This window comes from Tupaia chinensis, unplaced genomic scaffold, assembly GCF_000334495.1.
Source record: "Tupaia chinensis unplaced genomic scaffold, TupChi_1.0 Scaffold000602_1, whole genome shotgun sequence".
Lineage (NCBI taxonomy): Eukaryota > Metazoa > Chordata > Mammalia > Scandentia > Tupaiidae > Tupaia > Tupaia belangeri.
Genome location: NW_006160120.1, coordinates 1182745 through 1210367, shown reverse-complemented (window position 1 = coordinate 1210367; position 27623 = coordinate 1182745). Strand labels below are relative to the sequence as shown.

The 27623-nt window shown below is 48.3% G+C and overlaps 1 protein-coding gene and 1 non-coding gene across 2 annotated transcripts in view; both read right to left on the bottom strand.

Moving 5' to 3' along the window:
* EYA2 (EYA transcriptional coactivator and phosphatase 2) overlaps positions 1–27623 on the bottom strand; it is a 160993-nt gene that overhangs the window by 116696 nt on the left and 16674 nt on the right. The window contains exons 3-4 of the mRNA XM_006158553.3: positions 26032–26171; positions 18205–18321 (exon numbers count right to left, since the gene is read on the bottom strand). Coding sequence (XP_006158615.1) covers positions 18205–18321; positions 26032–26171 — 257 coding nt within the window. The remainder of the gene's footprint in view (positions 1–18204; positions 18322–26031; positions 26172–27623) is intronic.
* Positions 26825–26928, bottom strand: LOC114009688 (U6 spliceosomal RNA). Its single transcript, XR_003551066.1, has one exon. It is a non-coding gene; the product is annotated as a U6 spliceosomal RNA (small nuclear RNA).

The following is a 27623-nucleotide window of genomic DNA, read 5'->3' as shown; positions in this document are numbered from 1 at the left end:
GAGGTGTTTGCTATAGGGCACGTGCACTCGCCAGAAAGACAGAGAGACAGAGACAGAAAGCGAGAAATCACCCCCCAGGGGGGATGGTCATGCCGCAATCCCTTCTCCTCCATTCTCCTCTCGGGATCTTGGGCATGCACGCACACGTGCCTGGCGTGAGTTTTAAGCCACCGGGTCCGCGACACGAACCGCAGTAGACTACATGGGAGTCCAGCGACATAGCCATTACGCTAACTGCTGGTCCCCGTGGTAGCTATTTTTATGATCATACAGCACCTGTCACTCAACTGGCCAACAATTCAGGATGGCCATGAGCAGGCTGGTGGTCACTGTCGAGCAAAAGCTGAATACTGGGATACCCTTTTAGGCGTCACTGCCTCAGGGTTCCGAGCGGCCATTAGAGATGAGAACAGACGCACATTAGAGACATCTATTATGAATTTCTTTCCTCTTGGGGAGGGGGTGGCGGCTGGTGGCAGACAGAAGGGGCTGGTTTTAAAACAATAAAGTCAATTTGGTACGGTCTGCCTGGTGTTTTGAGATCTTTGAAAGAGATATTGTGCGGCCACGGGAGGGGGCAGTCGGGAAGGGGGTTCTATTTATCCTGTAAAGAGGGAGCCCTGACCTTTGCTGGCGGCAGGCTCTGGCTAGCAAACTTGCTGGGGTCTGGCCTGCCTGTGCCGCCACAGTCTTAGACTGAGACTAATGGGAGCCAGCTGAGCTGTGGGGGCCTTGACCCGCCGCCTTCGCCTGGGTGGTTTCAATTTTTGCTAAGCCCTGCCATCTCAGGGACAGCACACAGCCCTCGGCCCGAGCCTCTTGCTGCTTAGCCAGGGACCCCGGATGGGTGACACTGTGGATTGGAGGTATCTGCAAAGACACACAGGACCTATGAAGTCGACCTTATTTGGAAATAAGGTCTTTGCAGATGTAATTAATAGTTCAAGTGAGCTCAGGTTGGATTAGGGTGTCTGCACAAGAGGGAAATTTGGACCCTACCTGCAGGGAGAAGGCTGTGTGATGACGAAGGCAGAAACGCAATGAAGTGTCTGCAGATCACAGAACACCGACTTCCCAGAAATTATTTGAGAGGCAAGGGACAGACTCTCTCTTAAGACCCTCGGGAAGGTCCCACCCCTGCCACAGCTTGATTTTAGACTCTCACCCTTCTGAACTGTGCCCCGGTTGAACTTTTGTTCTTCTTCTTTTTTAAAAAATTTTATTCATTCATTCATTTTAATTTGACCAGAAAGAGACAGAGAGAGAGAGAGAGACACAGAAAAAGTGTGAAAGTAAGCCACCAGGTCCAGGACTCGAACCGTGATCGACCATGTGGGAGTGTCCAGCACCTTAACCACTACACCACCTGTTGGCCCCAAGCTTTTGTTCTTTTAGGTCACCCAGACTGCATGTGGCAATCTTAGGAAATGGTACAGGTGACTGTCAGCTGTTGACCTCCATCCGTTTTCCTTGCAACTGAGGCAGGGACAGGGCTATGGGCACAAGGACAGCCCGGTCTCGAACCACAAAACCTGGGGTCCCTCCTTGTCCTGCCGCTGGGAAGCTGGGTCTCCCTCAGCAGTGCACGTCTCTCTGGGCCTCCACCAGCACACCCGTGCTAGGAAGGCAAAGGGCAGGCGGGTGAGAGCGCAGCCGAGTTGTAAAAGGGCAGGGCTTGTTTTGTGGAGCCCTTAGAGCTCGACGTGCAGGTAGGCACTTACCTGTGGGCGAGAAGTGTCTACTGGGTCAGATTCAAACTTAGGCCTTAACACGGACCATGATTTAAAGGGTTCAACCTAGGCTAGCAGGTGGTATGGAGGTTAAGGCGATTGGTTCCCATATGTCTGACTGTGTGGTTCGAGTTCCGGACTCGGCGGCTTGAAACACACTCATGCCAGGTGTGTGTGTGTGTGTGTGTGCGTGCGTATGTAATCCTGAGGACAGAAAGGGGCAGAGGGGATTGCAGCGTGGCCTTCTCCCCTGTGGGGTTGATTTCTCACTTTCTCTCTTTCTCCCCTGCAAGAGCACGTGCCTCACAGCAAAAACTAAAAATAAATAAAGGGTCCACTTTCTCCATTTTATAGGTGGGAAAGCTGAGTCTCAGAGAGACGGCGTGTTACCCACTTTCTCCATTTTATAGGTGGGAAAGCTGTCTCAGAGAGAAGGCGTGTTATCCCTGCTGTGGCAAATGAAGATGAGCCCTCGGTCCCGTTTAATATCCTGCCCCAAGCTTCCAGGCCCCACAGCCCGGTCAGCTGTCCCAACGTGCCATAGCGAATCCCCACATGACTGATGACCCTGTGGGCCAGTCACATGGTATGAGAAACACGGTAAGCTTCAGCAAGAGCAAATTCTAGAACTCTCTTCCACTCAAGGTGGAGTCCCCCTGAGAGCCTTTTTCCTAGTTGGGCCCCGGGCTCTATTACGAACTAGACCAGTCAGAGGAGCTGGAGGATTTGAAGTTCAGGGAGTTGATGGGGCCCAAATGCTGGAGCAGCTGGGTTGGCCTGAGCTATGGTTTTGGGGTTGCTCAGTCCTTTAGAGCAGCCAGTTCTGATTTTTTTTTCATTTACAGGTTTTTGCCGTTCAGTGTGTACACTCACTGGACAAAGAAAGAGAGACAGTGAGAGGGAAAGTGAGAAACCACCCCCCGGGGAGATGTCCACACTGCAATCCCTTCTTTTCTGTTCTCCTCCTAGGATCTTGGGCATACACGCATATGTGCCTGGTGTGATTTTCAAGCCACCAGGTCAGGGACTTGAACCACAAGCGATCACGTGGGAGTCCAGAGACACAACCACTATGCCATATGCCGGCCTCAGGGCAACCAGTTCTTAGAAAGGCTGCAATTTAGGGCTGGGTGGCAGCAATGCAAAATCTGGCAAGACCTGGAGAGGCCGGCCTGCTGCAGAAAATGTAAGGAACTCCTGGTTGCCACAAAAGACAGGCGCACAGAAATGGGGTCTCAGTACCAAGTAGAGGGGACAGCAGGTGGGCCCAGAGACTGCAATCTCAGTGCGGCATCCAGAATTCAGTATAGCAACCAATGCTCTGAAAAGTACAGGGAGACTGCAGGCTTCAGAGGAGGTGGAAACAGTGAGACAGTAGAAAAAACCGAATTGCCCATCTAAAGGGGAGTGGCTAAACACACAGTATTATCCACACGCTAGTAATAACAGCACTGACTTCGAGCAGATCCTGTCCGACGCCCTGGGCATCCTTACCTGCATCCAGCTTCCCAGCAGCTTCTCACCCTCCCCACTTCACAGACGGAGAAATCAAGTCCCAGAGATATTACTGGCCTAGAGTCACAGCCAGCAAGGGGTGGGGCGGGCTGTACTAGGAACCAGGCAGTTCTATACTCTACAGTGGGTTTATTTGAACTGACTTTGAAAGCTCTCCCAGACACCCTATTTAGTGAAAACTGTAAAGGTAATTTAAAACACAAGATGCACACAAGATATTTATGTTAAAGCAAAAAAAAAAAACAAACAAAAAAAAACAACGAATTTTTTTACTGGTTGGAAGAAAATAAACACATATGTATAAATGCACAGAGAAAATTCTGGAAATATACACACTAATATTACTGTTTAAATAAATAAAGTAACATAAAATAGTAATATTGTTTAAAATAATTATGTGGGCCAGCAGGTGGAGTAGTGGTTAAGGCAGCTGGAGCCCACATGGCTGAATACATGGTTTGAGTTCTGGCAGCAAATTAAAAAACATACTGGTTGTGGGACCAGCAGTTAGCGTAATGGCTATGTCGCTGGACTCCCACGTAGTCGACCGCGGTTCGCGTCCCAGACCGGATGGCTTAAAACTCACGCCGGGCGTGTGTGCGTGCATGCCCAAGATCCCGAGAGGAGAATGGAGGAGAAGGGATTGTGGCGTGGTCATCCCCCCTGGGGGATGATTCCTCGCTTTCTGTCTCTCTGCCTCTCTGGCGAGTGCATGAGCCCTATAGCAAAAACATCTCAAAAGAAAAAAAAATACTGGTTGTATGTGTACGTGTGTCCAAAATCCCAAGAGGAGAGTGGAAGAGAAGAGCTTGACCATTCCCCCAGGGGAAGATTTCTCACTTTCCCTCTCTCTCTGTCTCTCTCCAGCAAATGCACAGGCCTATGGCAAAAAATCTGAAAAAATAAAATAAATATGTGAAAAATAAAAAGGAGTATAAGAAGGCAGGTGGATTCTGGTCTGGAGAATTAAGGTGCCAGTCTGAGGCTTGCAAAGCTACTGAATCTGAAATAATGCTGATCTGATCGAGAGCAGCCTACACTTGAGGATCGAAAATTCCCTGTAAGTTTCCTTAACTTGGGGTGAGACGGACAGTGGCCTCTGGGCTTTGGTCTCTCTCACCTGAATTTTTGCAGTAAGGACATCTGTATACCCACAGCTTCCTGACTTCTGCTCTGACTGTGGCTTCTCTGCGAGTCGAGGTTGGGTTGCAGTGTCTGGGTGTCTCTTAATAAATGGCTCTTTGCCTGAGGCTGTACCCCCTTCCCAGCTGCCCACCCCTTAATTATCCTTTTCAATTCCTGCACAGAAGGCGGGGCTGGGGCTCAGGCAGGCTTTTATCTCCAGGGAATTACCAGGGCAGGGACTCAGACCTCCACAGAACTTCATTCTTGCATGTCTGCAGTGTTCTTTTACGCTTTGTGCTTCCAATTTTTTTTTTCTTTTTCTCATTCCTCTCTCCAAACCCACAATTATCAGGTGGAAGAGAGATTTGTTCTGCCATCTTTTCAACAATTTCTGCAGACAGGGACCCCGGTGTGGACTCAGTTCCTATTTCCTTGAAACATCAGAAATCAAAATGATAAGCAAATGACTCAAGAGCAGCGACATCAAAGCTGTGCTAGGCCTTTGTTCCTTTGGGACCCAAACTGCGGTTCCTTTGGGTTTGGGAGTGAAAGAATGAGCTGGATGATTCTAGAATTTTCTGAATAGGGTCACTGAGACCCAGTGAGTATTGTTATAGGAAGATCTGTAAATATTGGTTCCATTGTCCCTAAAGGAGGGGAGATGGGGGGAGGACCAGGGAGCCAGGGACGAGCAGGTGCTATTTCTAGGAGGGAACCTCCTCTTGGTCCCTTGCAGGCCGCCTGGTCCTCCTATACCTATCCTTCCCTGGTTCCCCCCCATCCTCCCCACCCAGCAGCCCACTGGTCTAAGATGCAAACTAACTCACCTCTGTTTCAAACCAGCAATGGTTTCGTGGGACTTTCCAGACAAAATCCCAAAGTCCCCACCTGCCCACAAGGCCGTGTGAGGTCTGATCTCACCTTCCCTGGCCACATCTTCACTCCCTCTCCTTTTTGCTCACCAGGCGCTCGGCTTCCTGTCTGCTGTGGACACTGGGGGCCCATGCTGGCTCTCTAATCTGCATGTCCCAGCTCTACTGTCACCTCCTCAGGGACCCTGCTGTCTGCCCCATTTCTCTTTGTTGCATCCCCCTGCTGACTTGCCTTGGAGCACCTGTCACAGCCTAGGACTTACTTGTCACTGGCTCATTCATTTCCTCACTTTCCGTCTGCGAGGGACTGAATCTGCACCCCTGCCTCCCCTCCCAGTTTGTATGTTGAAGCCCCAAATTCCCACATGACAAGACCTTTAGAGAGGTAATTAAGGTGAAATGAGTCATAACTGGTGAACTTGTAAGAAAAGGAAGAGAGACCAGAGATCTTTTTCTCTCTGCATGCACAGAAGCAAGGCCAGGTGGGTACCCAGTAAGGAGCCAGCTGAAGCCAGGAACAGAGTTGCCTTGACCTGGAGCCTCTAGCCTCCAGAACTGTGGGAAAAACAAATCAAATGCTGTTGTTTAAGCCATCACGTCTGTGGCACTGTGTTTTGGCGGACAAGTAGACTTAAGTTTTCTTTCTTGGGAAATTTCTTTTTTTCTTTCTTTTAGGTTTTTGTCATAGGGCATATGCCCTCACTGGTGAGAGACAAAGAGGGACAGAGAGAGGAAAATCACCCCCCAGAGGGGCTGGCCACGCCATAATCCCTTCTCCTCTATTCTCTTCCTGGAATTTCGGGCTGCACCCACATGTGCCTGGCAAGATTTTCCAGCCACCAGGTTTAGGATTCAAACTGCTCCCCATCATCTCGGTCTGTAGCCAGTGGCAGAGGGAAGGGGGGACAGGCTTGGACTTAGAGAGTCACAGAGACAACCTTGGCCCCGCATCCTGGCGTCTTCCCATGTGATTTTACTTGAGTTGTGACATTCGATTCTGTCTGTCTCCCCGCCCTGACTGTGAACTCCAGGGTGACAGAATCACGTCGCCTTGCCCACCTCTTCCTCTCAGCACCTGCTACGGAGCCTGGCACATAGGCAATACTCCCGTAATGCCTGCTGGGATGCTGGGCACAGGAAGGCATCTCTGTCCCTGCCAGCTCAGTTCTACACGGAGATGCCCAGAGCGGCTTCTTATGCTTCTGGTTCTGCCACTTGGCCTCGAAAATCCCTCTCATGGTAAGAACGGGAAGAGAAAGGGGTGAACCATCTCCAAAAGAGAAACAAAGAATGTCTCAGGCTTTTAGTTTTTCTTTTCTTTCTTCAAAATTATGTATTTTTATTTTATTTTATTTATAGCATTCTTTTTCCTTTTTTAATTTTTTGAAAGTTTGCTATAGGGCACATGTGCTCACCAAACACAGACAGAGAAAGAGCGGGAAAGAGGGAGGGAAAGTGAGAAAACAAGCCACTGGGTGCAAGACTCGAACCACAGTCGACCGTGTGGGATGCCAGCGCTTTAACCACCATGCCACCTGCTGGCCCCAAGGCTCTCAGCTTTTCTACCTCTCCTTTTGCATATCTAAGAAAACTCACTGTGTGAGTCAGTCGGGCTACCTCAGCAATTGGGTGATGACCAGAAATGTATTCTCATATCCGGAGTCTGGGGAGTCCGAGGTCAAAGCGCTGGCAGATCGGTTCAGGGAGGGCCACCTCCTGCCTGTAGATGACTGTCTTCTTGCTAAGACCTCACATGGCCTTTTCACAAAGTGTGCCTGGATGGGGAGAGAGACTGCGACTCCCTCGCTTTCTTCTAGAACACCCGTCCCATCCTGAGGGCCCCTCATGATCTTGTCTAACCCTAATTATCTCCCCATTCCCCTTTCCAAATACTATCACACTGGGGATTTAGGCTTCAATGCAGGGATTTGGGGGAGACATAATTCAGTCCAAAGCACTAACCAATGACCTTCCCACCCACCCCAGCATCAACCAGGTAGGAACTGGCTTTTATTTATATTCATTCATTTTAATTTGCCGAAAGGTGCATGTATTTACTCAGAGGAAGGGAAAGGCAGGGAGGAGGGGCGGTGGTGAGAAAGCACCCCGGCCCCCATGAGGGACAGCCATGCTGCAATTCCTTCTCCTCCATTTCTCCCTCCTGTCTGGGTTTTGGGCACGCATGCACAAGTGCGCAGTGTAGTTTTCAAGCCACTGGGTTTCAGGCTTGAACTGCAAAATCAGCCACGTGGGATTCAGCTGCCTTAATCACACGACCACCCGCTGGGTCAGAGTCCTAGCTTTTAAACATTCCTTGGAGCTGTGCTGCCTAACATGGCAGTCATATTTACATTATAATAAATTGCAATTAAACGCAGTTTTAATCCCAGTTCCTCGGCACATTTTCAGTAGCTGCCTGTGGCTATGGTGTTGGACACAAACGTTTCTGTCACCACAGAAAGGTCTAGCAGGCAGAGATGTCCTGGCAAGCTGTTAACTAAACTCCTTCCTGATCCCCACACTGCCTCTTGGTCTCTCCAGCTGTCTTTACCTGTCATCCCCAGCGGGTTCTGGAGACGGGGGCGACCAGATCAAACTGGTTACAGAACCCAAGAAGAGCATCCATTTAACCTCCCTGCATCCAATTCCGGAAGACTTCAGCTCATGCAGGCGGCAGAGAATGGTCAACACACCTGAAGGTGACAAGAAGGTGACCACCAGGGAGGTGGTGTGGGATCGGGGGAGGGTGCTGACCTGGACTGGGGAACCTCGCCCATTTCATCACTGCAGAGAGCCGCTGAGTCACACCAGGAAGCCTGACTCCAGGCCAGCAAGGTCTGGCTCCTGTCTTGACCGACACGGCGAGGTCAGGCAGACCCAGCCTGCTCCAACCTGGCTGGGCTGGGGCAGTCTGAAGGTGCGGCCAGAAACAAACAAATGACTCCACTTCATGAAGAGGCCACTGGGCTCTGCCCTCGCTGCGACCATGGCCACCACTCCAGTTCTCTGGGACACACTTCACTGGTGAAAAGAGCCAGAGGTGGGGACCCAAAGAGGAGATCTGGCTTCTGATTTGTTCCTTCCATTCTTGGTCTCAGGACTTGTGATTTGGTAAAGAAAATGTACATGCAGATGACCAGGCCCAGGCCCGAAGAGCAGTCTGGTTGCGTGTGCTTGTTTGTCTCACTAGGTGCAGTAGCGTCCCCTTCACCACGGGGACGTGTGCCGATAGGCACAGGAACGCCTGAAACTGGGCAGCAGCAAACCCTGTATACGCTAAACTTTCCTATACAAACAAGATACCTACCCACCTATGCTAAGGTTCCGCTTACATATCAGGCATGGTGAGAGATGAACAATAATAACTAATAATGAAATAGAGCAATTATCCTAATATACTGTAATGCAAGTTACTTAAAGCTTAGGAATTATGTGTTTCTGGAATTTCTAGTCTAATGTTTTCAGAGGTAAGTGAAATCATGAAAAATGAAATCACAGATAAGGGGGAAAGGTTGCATTTCAGAGTATTTAAAGTGTGTGTGTGTATAGAGAGAGAGAGATTGAGAGAGAGAGAGAGATATTTTTGCTATAGGGGACGTGTGCTTGCCAGAGAGAAAGAAAGCAATAGAGACAGAAAGTGAGAAATCGCCCCCTCAGGGGGGATGACCATGCCACAATCCCTTCTCCATTCTTCTCCTGAGATTTTGGGCATGCACACACACATGCCCAATATGAGTTTCAGTTCGCCAGGTCCAGGAGTCAAACTGCAGTTGGCCATGTGGGAGTCTAGCAGCTTAACTGCTATGCCACCTGCTAGCTCCTGCCAATGCATTTTTTTTTAAAAGTTTCATATTAAAATATATTTTCAATTCCCTTGAAACATGGAAGGATCTGGTCTCCCTGGGACTCACTTTAGCATGGAAGCAATAAGCTGGAGCCAAGTAACACCTGCCTCCCAGGTTGGGTGGGGGGTATACTTGTCAGTTTGCCACAGTCCCCACCACTCCCCGTAACACTACACCTAGCCCATGACACTTTTACATTACCTGCTGACCCCTGCTATTTGAGTTTGAAGTTCTGATTTGGAAGAAGCACATTTTAGAGGGGGTTCAAGCCATTTAACTGTAGAATCATTTTAGAAAGAGTAACATTTACTTATGATATGAGATGTAAACATTTCTTTCTAGTTTGCCATTCTCTTTTAGCTTATTGCTTGTTTTTATCATTTTGACTTTACTTGTATTATTCTTTACCATGCTTTAAAAAAAAAAGAATTCAGTATTGAAGGCGTCAATCTTTTCATTTATGTCTTTTGGATTTTGGAGTCATTGTTAGGGAAGCCTTTTCCACACCAAAGCAAAATAAGTTTTGCTTGTTTTCCTTACACTACTTTCACGGTTTTAGTTCTCACATTTAAATTGTTGACCCAACTGGATTTTTTTTTTCTGGCATTTATTAATATGTATTAAATGGATTTCTCCCCCAGAATGCTAACTAGTAGTTCTAGTTAACTGAATATTCCATCTTTCCCCACTGACTTAAGATGCTGTCTTTCCCACGCACTAAATTCCCTTACGTGTTAGGTTTCTTTCTGGACTGTAAGTTCTCCTCTATCAGTCAGTCTATTCATATTAGAAGCACACTTTTCGATGATTGAAGCTTTATAACGTGTTTAAATATTGATAAGCCTGTTCCTTCACTGCTCTCCTTTCACATAGTTTTTCAAGTCTAGTCTCCCAGTTCAAGGAAAAGATAATACCAGGCAAAGATCTGAAAAGATGCTCAATTTCACTTGTAACGCACAACTTGCAAGTTAGTACTATATTGAGATATTGTCTTTTTTTTTGTTTTGTTTTCATCAGATCATCAAAAACTCCAACAATTATGGAACCAGCAGTTAGTGTAATGGCTATGTCGCTGGACTCCCTCGTAGTCGACCGCGGTTCGCGTCTCGGACCCGGTGGCTTAAATCTCACACTGGGCGCGTGTGCGTGCGTGCCCAAGATCCCGAGAGGAGAATGGAGGAGAAGGGATTGTGGCGTGACCATCCCCTCTGGGGGGTGATTTCTCGCTTTCTGTCTCTAGGTCTCTGTCTGTCTGGCGAGCGCACGCGCCCTATAGTAAAAAAAAAAACCTCTCCCCCCCCAAAACAAAAACCAAAAAACAAGAAACTCCAACAGTTAGGAGGCACTGGGCTGGCAAGTCTTAAGGAAAGAGTCGTTCCTAAACTCTGGTGGTAGGAGTTTCTGCTGGGGCATCCCTGTGGGGGTCACTTGGAGATAACGACCAAACCTACATGCAGACTTGCCCCTTGGCCCCAAATCCCACTTCTAGACATTTGGCCCGTAGTTATACTTGTAGGAAAAGAAGGTAACGTACATCTAGGGCTTTTCAGGGCCAGATTGGCAGTAACTGAAAAGACGGGGCACAAACCAAAGGAAAAGTCGCTCATGGAACATCGTTCAATGGAGGGACCGGCCTCTGTGCAAGAAAGTGAGGAAGCTCTTTCTACACACTGGCTTAGGGAGCTCCTCAAAGTACATGGTGAAATAAAGAGCAAAGCGCATGAGAGTGCGCATAGCGTGTTAGCACAGAAAATACGATGCATACGAGGGTTCTGTGCACGCCATCATGCCTTCCTGAAAGGCCGTGGGCTGTGCACACTTGTGCACTAAAATACTAATGATGGAGCCGATGGGGAAGCAGGGTGGGCAGACTGCTCAAAAGCAATGCAACTTCATACCCAGAGCAATAACAAAAGCAAGGCCCATTCCAACAAGAATACTAGCACTGTGAGAAAAATAAGTCAATGAATAATAAACAGAGAAATGATACATTAAATAGAGGACTTTATTTTTAATTTTTTTTTTGTTTGTTTGTTTTTGCTATAGGACACATGTACTTGCCAGAAAGACAGAGAGACAGAAAGTGAGAAATCACCCGCCCCGTCAGATGGCCACGCTGCAATCTCTTCTCCATTCTCCTCTCAGGATCTTGGGCACTCATGCACACGTGCCTGGCATGAGTTTAAGCCACTGGGTCTGGGACTCAAACTGCAGTCAACTACATGGGAGTCCAGCGACATAGCCATTATGTCAACTGCTGGTCCCGAGGACTTTATTTTTAAAAGAAGGTGAAAGTAGGGGCCAGCAGGTAGCCTGGTTGGTAACGCACTAGACCCCCATATGGCTGACCATGGTTCAAGTCCTGGGCATGATGGCTTGCTTTCTCACTTTCCCTCTCTCTCTCTGTCTTTTCAGATGAGCACATGCCCCCTATAGGAAAATAAAAAAAGCGATAATGGTAAATAAAATGAAATAAGTAACAGAAGCAAAAGGTGCAAGTAGTTTGATAGAAGTGGGTACAAAGACAACCTAAGTGTTGAATTGTGGGAGTGAGGACAAAATGCACGTGGGTAGGTGGGAACTGCAAAATTATTGTCTAGGGAGTCAGGACACATTTTTGCATAGAAAAATAGCCACGACTTTTCTGAAGACCTAATAGTTTTTCACAAACAGAGCAGGTGACCATACCGAAGAAGAGGACCCAGGTGGGCAGACGCTTGGGGATGGAGTGTGTGGCCGCAGGAGACGCCGCACTGCCCTGAGCTAGCTACGGCAGTGCTTTGGCATCCGGCTGCTGTTACCACACGTACCGGGGAAAACGCAGAGGGACCCACGCAGGGGACTTTCCACTTCTGGCCGTATTAAGCAACAGTGACCAGATGGGACATGATGGGAGACATAAAAGACCCAAATCTGACTTCTGGGAAGGAAAACTATGTGCAAGAGGGAAATGCCCTGTCATTAACCACAGACCAGGTACTATACAGTAAAGGTGAGTGCTGAAGACATCCGGGAGGGGAGACGGGCAGGACAGGAGAAGACAAATTGAAGAAATATTGGCTGAAAAATGTTCGGATTTGATAAAAACTATAAATTCACAGAAGGGGAATGAACCAGCGCATAAGGATTATGGGGAAAACGACAGCAAAGCACATTGGCATAAAAATAACCCCTGGTAAAGACACTCTTTTAAAAGCAAAGAACCAGGACCCAGCAGGTAGCATGGTGGTTAAGGTGCTGGACTCTCACGAGGCTGACTGTGGGGCTTGCTTTTTCCTCCTCCCCCTTACCCCTGCACCATCTCTCTCTGGTGAGTGCATGTGTCCTGTAGCAAATTTAAAAAACAATAATAAGTAAAATGAAATAAAAATATTTCTTAAAAAAATGCAAAGAACCAGGGCAGTTTTCATTTCCTTATTTAGGAATCAATGTGAACTAATTCTTCTCGGTAACATGCAAGAAAACAGACTGCTTCTATTTTATTTTAACCTGTATTTGAAAAAAGAAGTTCTGGATGGGTTCCCAAGAAACTATTGCAAGCGGTGAATTGTAGGGGTCTGGAAACTGTGGGCATAGGAGAAAGGTTTCTGTAGATGTTTCAACTACGTAAATGCATAATCTGCTCAAAAAACTAACGTGAAAGAGAAGAAACTTTTTTTTTTTTTTAAATTCCCAGAGGGAGGGTGTATACACTGTCTGGAGAGAGACAGAGACATTGAGAAACACATCCAGTGGGCGATGGTCATGCCACAATCCCTTCTCTTCCATCTCGCCCCTCCTTGGGATTTTTTTTTTTTTTTTAAGAGGGAGGTTTTTGCTATAGGGCGCATGTGCTCGTCAAAGAGAGAGACAGCAAGAAAGCACCACCTGAGGGGGTGGCCACACTGCAATCCCTTCTCCTCCATTCCCTTCTCAGGATTTTGGGCATGCACACACGCCTGGCATGAGTTTTAAGCTGCTAGGTCTAGGACTCAAACTGCGGTCGACTACATGGGAGTCCAGGGATGTAACCGTTATGCCACTTGCTGGTCCAATCCTCTTTGGATTTTTTGGCAAGCATACACACACACACTTCACATGGTTTTCAAGCTGTTGGGTCCAGGACTCAAACCACACAGTCAGTCATAAGGGATCCAGCTGCCTTAGCCATACCACCAGCTGGCCAAAGGAGAAACTTTTCTTTCTTTCTTTTTTTCTTTTTTTAAAGGTCTTTGCCATAGCACATGTACACCCACCAGAGAGGGACAGAGAGACAGGAAGAGGGAAAGTCAGACATCACCTCCCCAGGGGGGATGGCCACGCCGCAGTCCCTCTCTACTCTCCTCTCGGGATTTTGGGCATGCACACACACATGTCCGGCGTGATTTTCAAGCTGCTGGGTCCAGGACTTGAACCGCAGTCAGCCACATGGGAGTCCACCTGCTGGCCTCAGCAAAGAGGAACTTTTAGTGCGTCTTTCTTCATATTATGAAAGGAACGTATTACAGAGAGGGGAGAAGAGGGAATGATTGCTAACGGGCTTGTTTCTTTTTAGGACGACGCAACGTAGCTAGTGATGATGGATGCTCTGAATTTACTAAGAAAGCCCCCGCACTGAGCACTTTACAAGGGGCAAGTTTATGGCGCATCAACTTTATCTCATAGAAAAAATTATTATTATTATCATTATTATTATTATTTTTGGACAGTTTTCCCTATAGGGCACGTGCGCTCCCCATAAAGAGAGAGACAGAGAGACAGAAAGCAAGAAATCATCCCCCAGAGGGGATGGCCATGCCACAATCCCTTCTCCTCCATTCTCCTCTCAGGATCTTGGGCACGCATGCACACGCACCCGGTGTGAGTTTAGGCCACCGGGTCTGAATTCGAACCGCAGTCGATTCCATGGGAGTCCAGTGACATAGCCATTACTCTAACTGCTGGTCTCCAAAAATAAATTAGTTAAAACACAGAGGAAAAAGAATTTATGTTCATTTTATATATATATATATGTATATATATGCACACACATAAATAAATATAAAACCCAAACTAGAGAATGAAGTCATCTTAACACAGGATGGACCTGAACAATCAGGACATCCAGGACTTTTCAAGGATCAGAGGACAGGAATTTGGGGAGGGGGTCCCTCATCAGATCTACCTGGGCAAATTGCCTACTAAACTCCATTCTTGTAAGAAAGACAGCTTTGCAAAGGCTCTGAGACGTTTTCCGTGATATACTGATTGTTTAAAAAAGTAATGATTTATTTAATTTTATTTATTATTATTTTTTAATTTGCTACAGGTCACATGCACCCACCAGAGAGAGACAGAGATAAAGAGCAAGTGAGAAAGTAAGCCACCAGGTCTGGGACGCAAACCATGATTGGCCATGTGGGAATCCAGTGCCTTAACCACCACGCCACCTGCTAGCCCCTGACAACACTGGTTAACGTGCAAGCATGCACTAGTCACCAAATGTATTTGATATATTGGTATCTGACCATGACTCTCCATGACTTTTATTTTTTCATGGAACATTTATTAGCACCAGAGCTGTGGAATACAGGTCACAAAAACTGAGTGACTTGTCCAGAGTTCCAGAGTTTACAGGTGCCAGAGATGGGGCTAGGTTTCAGAAATCCGACAGGAGATTTCGTGAACCTGACACAGACTGGCCTGGGGAGTCTTGAACCAAAATCAGTGGCTTATCAAGCCTTTAACTAGACGTTTAATTCCCCCCCACATCCTTGAATTACATTCTCATGCTGGTCCTGAATGGCCCGTGATGGGTTCTGAGCTTTGGTGGTATCACTTCCTGGCCTTCGGGAAGTTCTAAAGGAACTGCCGCCGGAGAGGGTGCCCACAGTTTTAAAGTTCCATAGCAGAGTTCACCAGAAGGGAGGGTTTATGCGCATGCGGGTGGTTCAGCCGTCTGAAATTCGTATTCCTCCGTTCTCCTGCCCTATCTTCTTAACTAACCCTGGGAGTTCAGGAAACAGGAGTGAGCTGAGAACATGGACCATCAAACCTGCCATCGGGATGATGACAACAATGGACATTGATAGAGTATAGATTGTGCCAGGTGCCGCTCCGAGTACGCCCCACACACGAACCCGTTTAGTTAGCACGGGACCCCATCAGGTAGGTACGGTGGGCGTCTCCATTTCCCAGGGGAGGAGCTGAGGTCCTGAGAAATGAGCTCCACGAACATCACAGAACTGGGATGTGAATTTAGCCTGACTTCAGCGCTCCTGCGCTTCATTACTTTGAATCACCACGTTTTGGAAGGAACAGAAATAACAAAAAGAAAATCAATGGATCTCCTCTGATAAGCCCATGAATCATTCCAGAATGTTCTCGTGACAGCCCCATGAAGTCATTCTCTCTTGCTACGATGTCAGTTTCACAGGTTCGGAAACTGAGGCCCAGAGGAGTCTGAGCACCTCCCCAGCCATGCGGATGTATGTGAGGTCAGGGCAGGTCCACCTGCAGCCCCGGCCCAAGGCTCCTCACCCCTCCATGGCACCCACAAGTTCTTACACTACACTCTCCTGAAGCCGTTCTTTTATTCTTTGTGGTCATTTCTGTGAAGATCAGGGCGTTATCAGAAGATAAAAAGAAACAACAACAACAAAAAATGAAACCCATAAGAAATGTGTTTTGGCTATAAAAAACCTCAGGGTGAACTTAAAAAAAGAAAATAAACAACCTTGCTAAGGCCCAGTGAGGGCTGCGAACTTTTCACTTTTGTGTTTATTATACATTCGTGGAGGGGCAATGTTATCCAAACAGATAAGATCGCAAACCGGGGTTTGGGGTGATGGCTGTACTGAAGTTTCTGGAAGTTTCTGAGATTAGCTAGAAGACATGGGGGTGGGGGCGATCTGGCTTACCTACTGCTTGCTCCTGACCCTATGCCAGACTCTGCTGTAAGGCCTCAGTTTACTCATCTGTAAAACAATGCTATGGGCTCTCCTGGGACCTTTCTACTTATACAAAATTATGATGTTTAATTCTTAGAAAGAAAGACTCATCCCTACTTCCAATCATGGGCCAATTTCACAAAATCAGAACTTTTAGACCTAAAGTTCACTCATTCCCAATCTTTCTCTAAACAAACTAAGCTCAATCCATATCTTCCATTCTCAAAAGTTCAGAGTAGTTCGAAAGTTTATTTCTCCTCTGGAACAACTTGGGGGAAAAAAACGTTAATAGGAAGCACATGGGCAGGGTGTGTGAGCGTTCTGTGTGTTTGTGTTTGGAAAAAAAAAACTTACGGAGGAATATGTCAGGCTTGCAAAATGCCTGGGCTGTCTCAAGAGCAGTTCACGGCCATTAACGTGGGCTGCAGGCAGTTCGTTGGGACAGAGCCCAGCTGCTGCCGAAGCCCTTCTGGCATCTGGGCCGTGAGGACAATAAGAAAATAACCTGCATTATTCCCGGGGTAGGGTGGGAACAGAGCAGGAGGTGGTTTTTGATTTGTGAGAGGCTGGTGGGGATTAGGGTAAGGGGTGGATTCCTAGACCAGGCTCGCCCCTGAGAATCACCTTCTGGATGTATCTACGAGAGTGAGGAGTGAGGAGGGGCAGGGCATGTGGGAGCTGCATGTCTGGGCTCTGGACTACGACTGCCTGCTTTAAATCCCACTGCCACAGGCATACTGGGCAAGATACTTAACCACTGTGTGCCTCAGTTTCCCCACCTGTAAGACAGGACCTATCACAGAGCTACAGGAGGACTACAGAGAATGTGTGTTTGCAGAATAGGCGAGGGCCTGGGGTCCTGAAGGAGTGAGAAAACGTGCACTCGGAGAGGAGGTGGCACAGGTTCAGGACTTCTAGAAACTGGAGTCTGAATCCTAGCTTGAACACTTGCTGGCTCTGGGCAAGCCACTTGCTCTCTCTGAGCCCCACTTTCACCACCTGTAAGGCAGGTTGACAGTGCCTGCCTCACATGGTTGCCATGGGACCAGAAGAAACAGCATTCTGCATCCCCAGGCCCTTCACAAGCTCATGTCTCCACCCCCCATTCACTACACTCCAGATTCACGAGTCTCCTTTGCAGACATTGAACACTACGAGCCTTCTCCTGCATCAGGGCCTTGGCTCTTGCAGCTCCCTCTGTCCAGACCGTCTGCACCTAGCTCCTCACACAGCTGCCTCCTTTTCATCAGAAGGTCCCTACTCACCTGGTTAATGTTGATCACCACCCTCCCCTGGTCACGGTCCACCATGCCACCCTGTGTCTGTCCTCACAGGCCTTATCCAAACCTGCACTTACCTATTCATGGATTATTGGCTGTCTCTCTCCACAAGAGACTTGTCTTTGTTGACTCCTATGTCCCATTGTCTACAAAGGGTGCCAGGCCTAGAGCTGGTTTTCAATAGCACTGACTGAATGAATGAATGAGGAGTCACCCCTACATAACTTGAATCATTTATGCAGCCAGGGGGACGCGTGTCAGAACCGGAAAGGCTGGGTTGGGCTCGCTGTTCAACCTCTGTAGCCTTAGAAGCCCTGAGGCGGGAAGTTCAGTTTCTATTTGAAGAGCTAGAAAGAAACTGGTTTGAGATTGATCCAAATGCAAGTTCAAGTTCAGTGTCCTCACAAGCCCTCCTGGCTGGGATCAGCGTCATAATTCACTCTCCACTTAGAGGTGGGTCCCGGCAGCTTTTACGCCCCAGTAGGACTCAGAAAGGCCACTGTGGGGGAGACAGAGGTGACACGGAAGCGGAGGAGGCAGGAGAGTGCCATGGTGAAGGGCATGGGCTTTGGAATGAGGCCAAGGTCGGGATCGCACCAGGCCCCGGTTCAATGTCATCTCTTCATAGAGCCTTCCTCGACGACTTGACCTAAAGTCACACGCCCCACCTCTCCTGACTCCCCTGACAGCTCATCACCCTTACCCAAACACCAAGTTTCCTTACATCATCACACCACGCTTATTTGTCCACTTGTCATCAGTTTTTGCTCCCTGCCAGGGGCTTGCCAGACCTCATGTCTATTTTGTCTATCACTGTCATTCCAATACTTGAGACAGAGCCTGGCGCACAGTAGGTGCTCAGTAACTGAAGGAATGAATAGCCATCCAACTCAGGTGGTGGCTTAGAGCGGCCGCGGCGCCACACTGACCGTGCATCTGGTAGGTGTACGGGCTCTGTCCAGTGGGTGGGGTGCTGAAGCTCGAGCCGTAGCTGAGGAACCCGCTCTGGCTGGGAGAATGGTTCAGGCTGTCTTCGGTCTTGATGCCTTAGGAGGAGGAACAAGAAGCACCAAGGACACATGGTTAGGATGCTCCGTGTCACCCACAGATGAGCTGCTGAGTCAGCACAGCATGCAACTTTATCAGCTTCCAAACTGGGAGAAGCTTGAGAGCTGAAGGTAACCTACACACGTATTTTCTTGCTCTGCATATTTTGAGGGGAAAATCTGAATGAGTTGCTTTTGTTTAAAAATCATGAGATTTGCCACCCCCCCAAAAAAAACTGAAGTTATGGCTTCTCCTGAGCAACAGGATGCTCCAGTAACACCATGTCCACACCATGTGACAACAGGATGCCACTGCAGGTTTCTGGGTGTGTGTTTCCCAGTCACTTAGGGATCTCTTCCTGTCCCTGTGACATCAACACTAGTTTTAAATGTTGGTTTTTCATCGCTGTTGTGCTATGTTTTTTCTTCTAGGACGTTATCAAAAGCAGGCAGAGAAAGCAGGCTAAGAGGGTCTTACACGTTGTACATGCAGTCACCTTCCTGCCCCTGCCTGGCTCAGCAGGGCCCCGAGTTCCCAGCCCTCTACTTCCCCTGTTTGGCTTGAAAGTCCACCAGGATTATGGGTGGAGGTGTTAAATGAATCCTCCTTCCCCTGCAACAAGGATGACACTTCACTGTGAGACACATTCTCTGCTCATCTCACGGGGGACTTGCTTATGGCAAGGCACGACAAATCTGCCTTCTGCTTCAGCCCAGCTCTGGCGTGCTGGCCCAAAGCGCAGGTACCAAGTTCAAGAGCATCTGGTTGGGGATGGGACTGCAGGGAGGGCGGAGGCTGACCCATCACCAGCAGCCCATTCATTTTATTTTTATTACACATGTAGTAAACACACTACAGGGAACAGTACAAAGGGACAGTGAAAAGCATCTGTCCCCACCCCTGACTCCAAAGCCTAGCTTTTCTTCTCACAGACGACCACTGTTGCCTGGACTTAGTGTTTGTGTTCACTTCACCTGTGCCCTTATAGGATCCCGTAAGAATGCAATCGGGTCATGGGGGAGCAAAGGAAAAGCAAAGGGGGGGGGGTCTTTGCTCCACAGCCCCAAAAACTTAAGAAGAAGAAATGGGGGGGCAATGTTGAGGGTGGTTCTATCCTTCTCTCCTGAGCAGCACAGCAATCCACCAAAGGGTTCGACAAGATAGAAGGTATAGTCTATGCAGGCTTGGAATACTGAATTCTTCTGGTTCCTGAGCTTCTAATTCTATCACTAGATGCTCATGGGTCAAAATATGGCCCAGTGCTTGCTTGTGTAAATAAAGTTTTATTGCAACACAGACATATTATCTTTTCTGTATGGGCAGACCTCTGCTTCTTCATTAGGAAATTCAGATGGACTGTGGTAGATTGAAAACCAAGGCTCAAGATTTTTCAGCTCTTCTCCTCACAGGTGGGGCTGCTTCTGTACCCCAAATCTAGCCTGGCCTTGTGGCTTTCTTGGACTGACAGAGGCAACCGTCTTGAGTGTGTGAGTTCTGGAGAACAGGCACTGAGGGACTCCGAAGCTCCTGCCTTTGTCCTCCTGGGAACCTGAGCTGTGAAGCAGCCTAGCATACAGCAGTGTTGAGAGGTGCATGGCCACAGCAGCTCACTGCCAGCTAAGCACGCTCCATGAGGGAGACCAGGCGAGACCAGCTGAAGGCCCATCTACCAAACCAGGAGAAATCATTAGTGAGTGCTGTCTCAAACCACCGCAGCCTGGGGTGGCTTGTTATACAGCCACAGAAAACAGGTAACCCAGGAAAGCAGAAGATGCATATACCCCGTGACCCAGAAATTCCGCCCTTCCTTTCCATCCCTGAGCAGTACCCTGAGGCGCTGACAGCAGCACCCCATGTAAGGAGACACAAACAAAATCCCCAAACCCTGAATGACCATTTAAAGGAGAATAAAAAATTAGAGAACAGCCAAATAATGAGGTATTTCACAGCAGTGACAACGAACTATTGCAATGGTAAGAATGAGACAAACTTCCTAGGCACGCTGGGTGGAAAGAGCAAGTTGCGAAAGATTCGCTGACTGTAGACGCGCCTTGACTTAGGACGTGGTGATGTCCCAACAAACGCATTGCAAATCGCAAACACGGTCACTGGATGCTCCTAACCTACAGCATCACAGCTCAGCCTAGACTACCTTACGCGGGCTCAGGACACGTACACTAGCCTGCAGTTTGGCAAAACCTTTCGACACAAAGCCTATTTTACAGTAAAGTGTTGAGCGTCTTGTGTAACTTACTGGGTGTTGTACTGACAGTGGAAAACAGAATGGTGGAGTCAACTTGCTTTGCATCATTATTAAGCTGAAAAAGCACAAGTTGAACCATTGTAAGCTGGGGACTAACTGTATACAGTTTTTAAAAAATATTCTTACAGGGCAGGTACACTCACCAGAGAGAGAGGGACAGTGAGAAAGGGATGCCACTCTGCAACCCCTTCTACTTCATTCTTCTTTTGGGATTTTGGGCAATGCACACTCATGTGGCTATAGCGTTTTTCAAATCACTAGGTCCAGGGACTGAATTACGCAGTTGGCCACACGGGATCCAGACATTTTAACCACCATGCCACCAGCTGGCCCTATCCATATGAAGTTTTTAAGAAATGTGTTGTTGTTTATTTACTTTTATTTATTTCATGACAGAGACAGAGAGAAAGAGAGAGACAGACATCCCCAACAAGGCCTTCCTGCCACCATCCACCTCTAGTGTCAGTTGGCATGCCCAGGGAAGTCTCAGGATGTGAACCCAGGACCTTTCTGGTGTGGGTTCAGTTGTAGCACCACTGCACCACCAACTGGCCCCACCCATGGAACGTTTTAAAACATGCTTAAAACATTCAACATCAGGGATCAGCAAACTATGGCTGGACGTGACCAACTATTTTTGTGGATAAAGACTTGCTGAAACAGAGACGGGCATTCATCTCTGTAGCGTCTGTGTCTGCTTTCTTGCTGCAATGGTGGAGCTGGCAGCTGCAATGAAGATCGAATGGTCTGGAAAGACAAAAACACTCGCCATCTACTCTTCACAGAAACAGTTCACCGACCTCGATTCTACATAAGGATATTCAGAGGAACGACAAACAACAAGTCCAGGGCTGTGGGTATCTCTGAGAAGAAAGGGAAGCCACCTCCCCTGACATTTTTTGAAGTTGGATGGTCAGTTCGTGGGTGTTTATAATACAGCAGTTATCCCTTATCTGTGGTTTTGCTTCCCACAATTTTAGTTACCTCCGGTCAACCACAGTCCAAGAATATTAAATGGAAGATTCCAGAAATACACAGTTCGTAAGTTTGAAATCGCATGCCACTCTGGGTCACGTCATGAAGTCTCGCGTTGTCCTGTTCCATCTTGTCCAGGACATGAGTTGTCCTTCTGTCCGGCATATCCACTCTGCATACCTGCCTGCTAATCCCTCGGCTGGCATCTGCATCCTCAGATCAGCTACTGCAGGTTGGCAGTGTTTGTGTTCAAGTAACCTCATTTTACTTAATCGTGGCCCCAAAGCACAAGAGCAATGATGCCGGCAATTCATAGACGCCAAAGCGCCTCCTTTAAGTGAAAACATACAATTTCTCAATAAGGAAAGAAAAAGTGTATGTTGAGGTTGCTAAGATCCAATAAGACAAGTCATTTCTAGAGACCATGAGAAAGAGGGAGAGAGACCTCGTTCACGTAACTTTTATCTCAGTATATTGTTAGAATTGTTCTGTTTTATTATTGCCGTTGTTAATCTTTTACTGTGCCTAATTTGTAAGTGAAACTTTATCACAAGTATGTATATATAGAAAAAAACAGGGCGTGTATGGGACTCAGTACGACTTAGTTTCAGGCATTTGTCGGGGGTCTCGGAATGTATCTCTGCAGCCGGGGCGGGGGGCTGTATTATGCTTTTACTTGTCATAAATATTGCATAATAAATTGAGCAAAAGGTGCTCAATACTCCTAACGCCCTTGCCTCTAGTTTGCTCAACTGTGTGACTTCCCTGCACTTATTTAAACAAAAGCAAATAGTACTATTTGCCAAGGAGCAACGAAAAAAAGTTTCTGGACAAGATTCAGCAGGGTTTGTCCAGACGATGAGCAAACACTGCTTGCTCAGGCAGGAGCACAGACGAAACGGCTCTTCATCCCACCTGCTATTATTTGGTGACTTGGACATTCTGGGTGTGGGTGACAGCCTGGCTTCCGCTGACACAGCTGGCGCTGATCGAACATTGCCCTTGGGCTGGGCCCTGTGAGCTAAGTCCTTCATGTAGACCAGGGCCAAATCTGGTCTTCTGCTTGTTTATGTCAATAAAGTTTTATTGCAACATGGGCACATCCATTAGTTCACATATGGGCTGGCAGATTTCACACACTACAGTGGAGCTGAGCAGTGTAGTTCAGAGAGACTGTACAGCTCAGAGTGGGAACTATTTACTAAGTGGCCCTTTACAGAAAAAGTCAGCCAGCCCCTCATATGGATGACTTTCTTTCCTCCTACCACGAGGAGGCCAGATAGGATTACTCCCATTGCGTGATCCACACACTGAGGCTCTGGGAGGTGGGCTTGCTTGCCCAGGTTCTTTTGACCAGCAGCCGCGGAGGTGGGTGGGAATCCAGCAGCAGAACTTGAGGACACGTGCACTTAGCCTCTAGCCTTGTGCAGTCTGGGAACTGACTCCCTGAAAGTAACTGAGATGGTAAAATAACTTTGAACCAAATTAATTTCCACCCGATTCCATATTTTGTCTGGGAACAGGACTAGTTTTCTCTTTAATGTAAAAAATAATATGGCTTTATTTTTCTTGGCAGTCAGCCAGGCTGGGTAACGCATGTGTGATCGTATCACAAGCCTTCTTGCAGTGGAGGGAGCGAAAGGATGCCCACACCTGCCGGCCATGGTGTCACAGGGAACCCTGGGAGTTCCCACATGCACAGCCAGGCTGCACTCAGTGACTGCGAGCGGGGTCTCCAGAGCTAGGCTGCCTGGGTTTAGTCCCACCTCTGCCGCCAATTAGCTGGGAGACCTTAAGCTAGTTATTTACCCTCTCCAAGCCTCTGTTTCCTGATGTCATGGGAGGATAATGATGTGACCTTTCTCCTAGAGTTGAGGCAGGATTAAAGGAATTAATGGACAAAAAGCAATGTGAGTGACAGTAGATGGTGTTGGTGACTTATGCAATCTTGCCCCGACATGCCAACAGAACCTGTCGATCCTCCCACTAGAATTGATCTGACCCTGTCCACCTCGCCAGGCCTTCCTCCTGCTCCTTCCACTTCGCTAGTGTTCAACCTCCTCACGGCAGCCAAAGTCGCCTGGAAAAACCCCAAGTTGTCCCATGTCATCCACTGCCTATAAAGTCTCCCGTCTCACTTGGAATAAAACCTCAAATCTTTTCTAGACCCTGGAGGCCCACTTCACCCACCTCATCTCCCATCAGACTCCAGCCATGGGTCATCTTGGACCTTCCAAATTTCTCCCATTCCTAGGTTGCCCCTCCTTCCTGCATGGGTGTGTGGTCCCCTCTGAGTTCCTAGCTGAATCAGTTCCTCACTTAAAAGGCCTTCTCTGGCCCTAGAACCTGAAATAAGTCTTCCTTGTCCTCCTCTCTCTTACGAGCTTCTTCTCTTCCTTTATGCTATGCATCATAATTTGAAATAATGCATATAATTTATTATCTTGTTGAGAAAGAGAATTTTGCTATAACACATGTGTATTCACTGGAGAGACAAAAAGAGACATAAAGCAGGCGGTGGGATGGCCATGCTGCAATCCCTTCTCTTTCATTCTCCTCTTGGGATTTTGGGCACGCATGCACACACACCTGGTGTGAATTTCAAGCGGTTGGGTCTGGGACTTGAACTGTGGCTGACTACGTGGGAGTCCAGCACACTAACCTCTCTTCCACCTGCTGGCTAAACACATATCATTTAAAAAAAATTTGTTTAGTTTCTTTTCCTCCCTCTATGTCAGAGTGTGCAAATGTCTTCATGGAACAGGCAGTTAATGCAAGGGAATAGCACAGGCTGGGTGGGGACTGTGGCAAGCAGAGGCTACGAGGAACAGGTACCAACAGTGGCTGGCTGATCCTCTGCTTTAGACCGGACGCTCCATGGAGCTAGGGCTCCCTCTGCTTTGATGACCTCTGAGCACTGAGCACATGACTCAATGCTGAAAGAATGGATGAAGGAATGAGCAGACAGGGCGGGAGCGGGAGACGGGGGAGAGAAGAAGAAGGAAACCCCATGCAATTCAGTCTCTGCCTTCAATGACCCACACAGCACCACCTCGCTGGGAAGACGAGGTACACATGGCAGGTTTACAGCGGAGGAGATTGAGGCCTGGAGAAGTCGGGGCGGGTGGGTCTGCTGTTCACTGGTCCCGTGTTCTTGTCATTGAATTTGGGTGGAGCGTGAAAGCATCGTGGTGGGCATCTGCAGTTTCTGCCACCTCCCTCCCCCTTTGTGGACCACCCCTCACTAGCATTCAGAGTGGCTGTTCTGGGTGAGGCTGACCTGACCTCTGGTTTCATGGACACATACGTGGCCAAATACGGCCACCCAGAGCATCGCATCTTCTCTGCCTGGGTCGGGGAGGGACAAGGGAGTCCAGTCAGAAATACCCTTCATACCATGCACTGAGCAGAAAGTCCTAGATCCTCCCAAGATGCTCTGTTTTGGGGTGTTCCTGCCTGGAACCACTAAGGTTGTCTCTGTCACCCCTAGCAGTAAGAGAGTCTACCTGAGACTGAAGCCAAGCAAAAAGAAGTAGAGGCTGATTCCTGATGTCTTCACTTAGGTACCTGGATCCAGCCTTGCCTGAAGCCAGACCTCTGAGACTTTTCAGCAATGTAGGCAATGAACTTCTTTGTTTCCATGAGCTAATGAGTGGTGGGTTTTTGTCCTTTGCTACCAAAAGAGCTTTGACTGATAGTCAATGAATAGGGGAAGGGACAGCATGAATAAAGACCAGAGGCAGGGCCTGTGAGCAGTGAATGATGAACCGGGTTCACAGAATTCTTCACAGTAAGGTGTTGACAGTCACGGTTGGCAGGTCTGTTGTTTTTGCCACCCTAGATCCATTTCTCCTTCTGGTATCATCACTGTGCCTCCCTCAAAGGAAAGCACATGTGCAGTCCATATGCTTCCACCCCCTCAACCCCTCCGCCCCGCCCCTGCCTTGCTCTAACTTTTGTCACATGACCCAGTTTGGGCCAGCGAGGGCCAATGGGAGATTCTGTTAGAACTACTGGGAAAGAGGAGCTGCCCTCACCCGATGGGGAGCACTGAGCTGGAAGAAGGCGCACCCGGAGTTAGACAGGCGCTGTCTTCACTGCCGCAGGGTGAGGGCATGTGTGGGGGAGAAGCCAGCTCAGAGGGAAGCATGTGAAGATGAAGACACATTCCGTGATGTCACTTGAACACCTGGATCTAGCCATACCTGAAGTCAGTATCTCCCAGTAGGTAAATCATTCCATGCCCATTTTCCCTAAGCCAGTTTGGGTTAGGTTTCGGATTCTTACAATCACAAGAGGTCTTGATACAATCTGTAGAATTTGAACCATATTTAAAGTGTCTCTCTTCCATCTCCAGTTCAAAATTAAGCTGGCTGCATGCATCATTCACGTTTAACTGAGGCAATAGGGCAGAATAAAGACCGTGGTGTTGGGGACCCCAGTGGGTGGTAAGGCTTTGCCTGGTACTTACTGTAAGAAGGGATTCCATAGGCTTGGGCTGGAGGTGGGTAGGCTGTGTAGGGGGCGGCCTGCTGAATCCCCGTACTGTACTGCGTCTGGCCGTAGGCAGCCATGGCTGTGGAAGGCTGGCTGGGTAGGACACGGCAAGGTCTGTGGGGAAGGAGAGAACATTAAACGTCCAAATGCAGCCCGGCATGCCTTCCCCCTTATCTTGGTATCGACACCATCATTTTTCTTTGATTACTCTTTCCAGAGCAGAGACAACTTATGTGTGCATTTAATCCCATTTTACTTTTCTTTCCTGAAAATCAGGAAGATTACTTTTCTTGTCTTTCTTATATCAGATTTGACCACGGGACTGAGTTCAGCCTAATAGAATGTGGGCAGATGTTGGAAGCCACTCCAGGCCACTAAAAACATCCCCTCCCACCCTCCTGTTCTTCCTGCTCCTTTGGCAGCAGCTGTGGAAGACTGGTTGGAGATGTCACAGCCGTGTGTAGAAACGGCCTGGATCCCTGAGTCGGCTTGTGGAGGAGAGCTGCCTGGAGAGCTTCACCTGGTCCTTACCGGATTTGCTGTGAGTAGAAACAAACCTTCGTTGTGTGAAACCACTGAGATTTCAGGGTCTATGGATTACGCCAGCACAGCCTATCCCGCTCTGACCCTATCCTAAATTAGATGCTCTCCAGCTTTAACAGGGCTGTCAATCAAAATGCCCTGCTCTTAGCCAAGGCAGGCGAGGGGCGGGAGGTATATGAGGCAGGATGGTCCATCGGACCCTGACTTAAAGCTTCGGCTAAATCATTCATTCCAACAGCCACACTGCTCTGCCAGTCATCCTGGCGTAGGAGGCATGCTGATCTCTGTCCCATTCCAATTTTAGTGTACGTGCTGAAGAAGGGAGCACCTGGGGAACCAGCAGTTGGCGTAAAGGCTATGTCACTGGACTCCCACGTAGTCGACCGCGGTTTGTGTCCTGGACCCGGTGGCTTAAAACTCACGCCGGGTGCGTGTGCGTGCCTGCCCAAGATCCCGAGAGGAGAATGGAGGAGAAGGGATGGTGGCGTGGCCATCCCCTCTGGGGGGCGATTTCTCGCTTTCTGTCTCTCTGTCTGTCTGGCGAGCATACGCGCCCTATAGCGAAAACCTCTCCAAAATAAAAAAAAAAAAAAGGGAGCACCTGACAGCCATACTCTTAAGAAGCTTTTTTGGGTTCTTTCTATTGCTTGGATCCCAGAAGTTGTCCTACTTTTGGCCTTTCTCAAGGCCAGATTATTTCATTTTCAGTTACATTGTGAGCTATTCCACCAGATCTTAAAAAAAAAAAAAAAGGTCCATTTAGACTCGGATCAGCTGGGGTGTATTTCTGTTCTTGCTACCAAAGCTTGCCAGTGGATTCTGCCCTCCACAGGGGATGACAGTTCCACAAAGGGCCACTCACCTGACGTGTAGTGTGACTGCACCAGTCTTTGTGTTCCGATCGTGGGCTGGGGGTTGTGTCCCCAGACCCCGTGCAGGTGTTACATCTCACCAGATGCTTTGACGGCTTTCTGGGGTGGGGGCTCTTAAACCTTCCATCTTTTTTTTTTTTTTTTTTTTTTT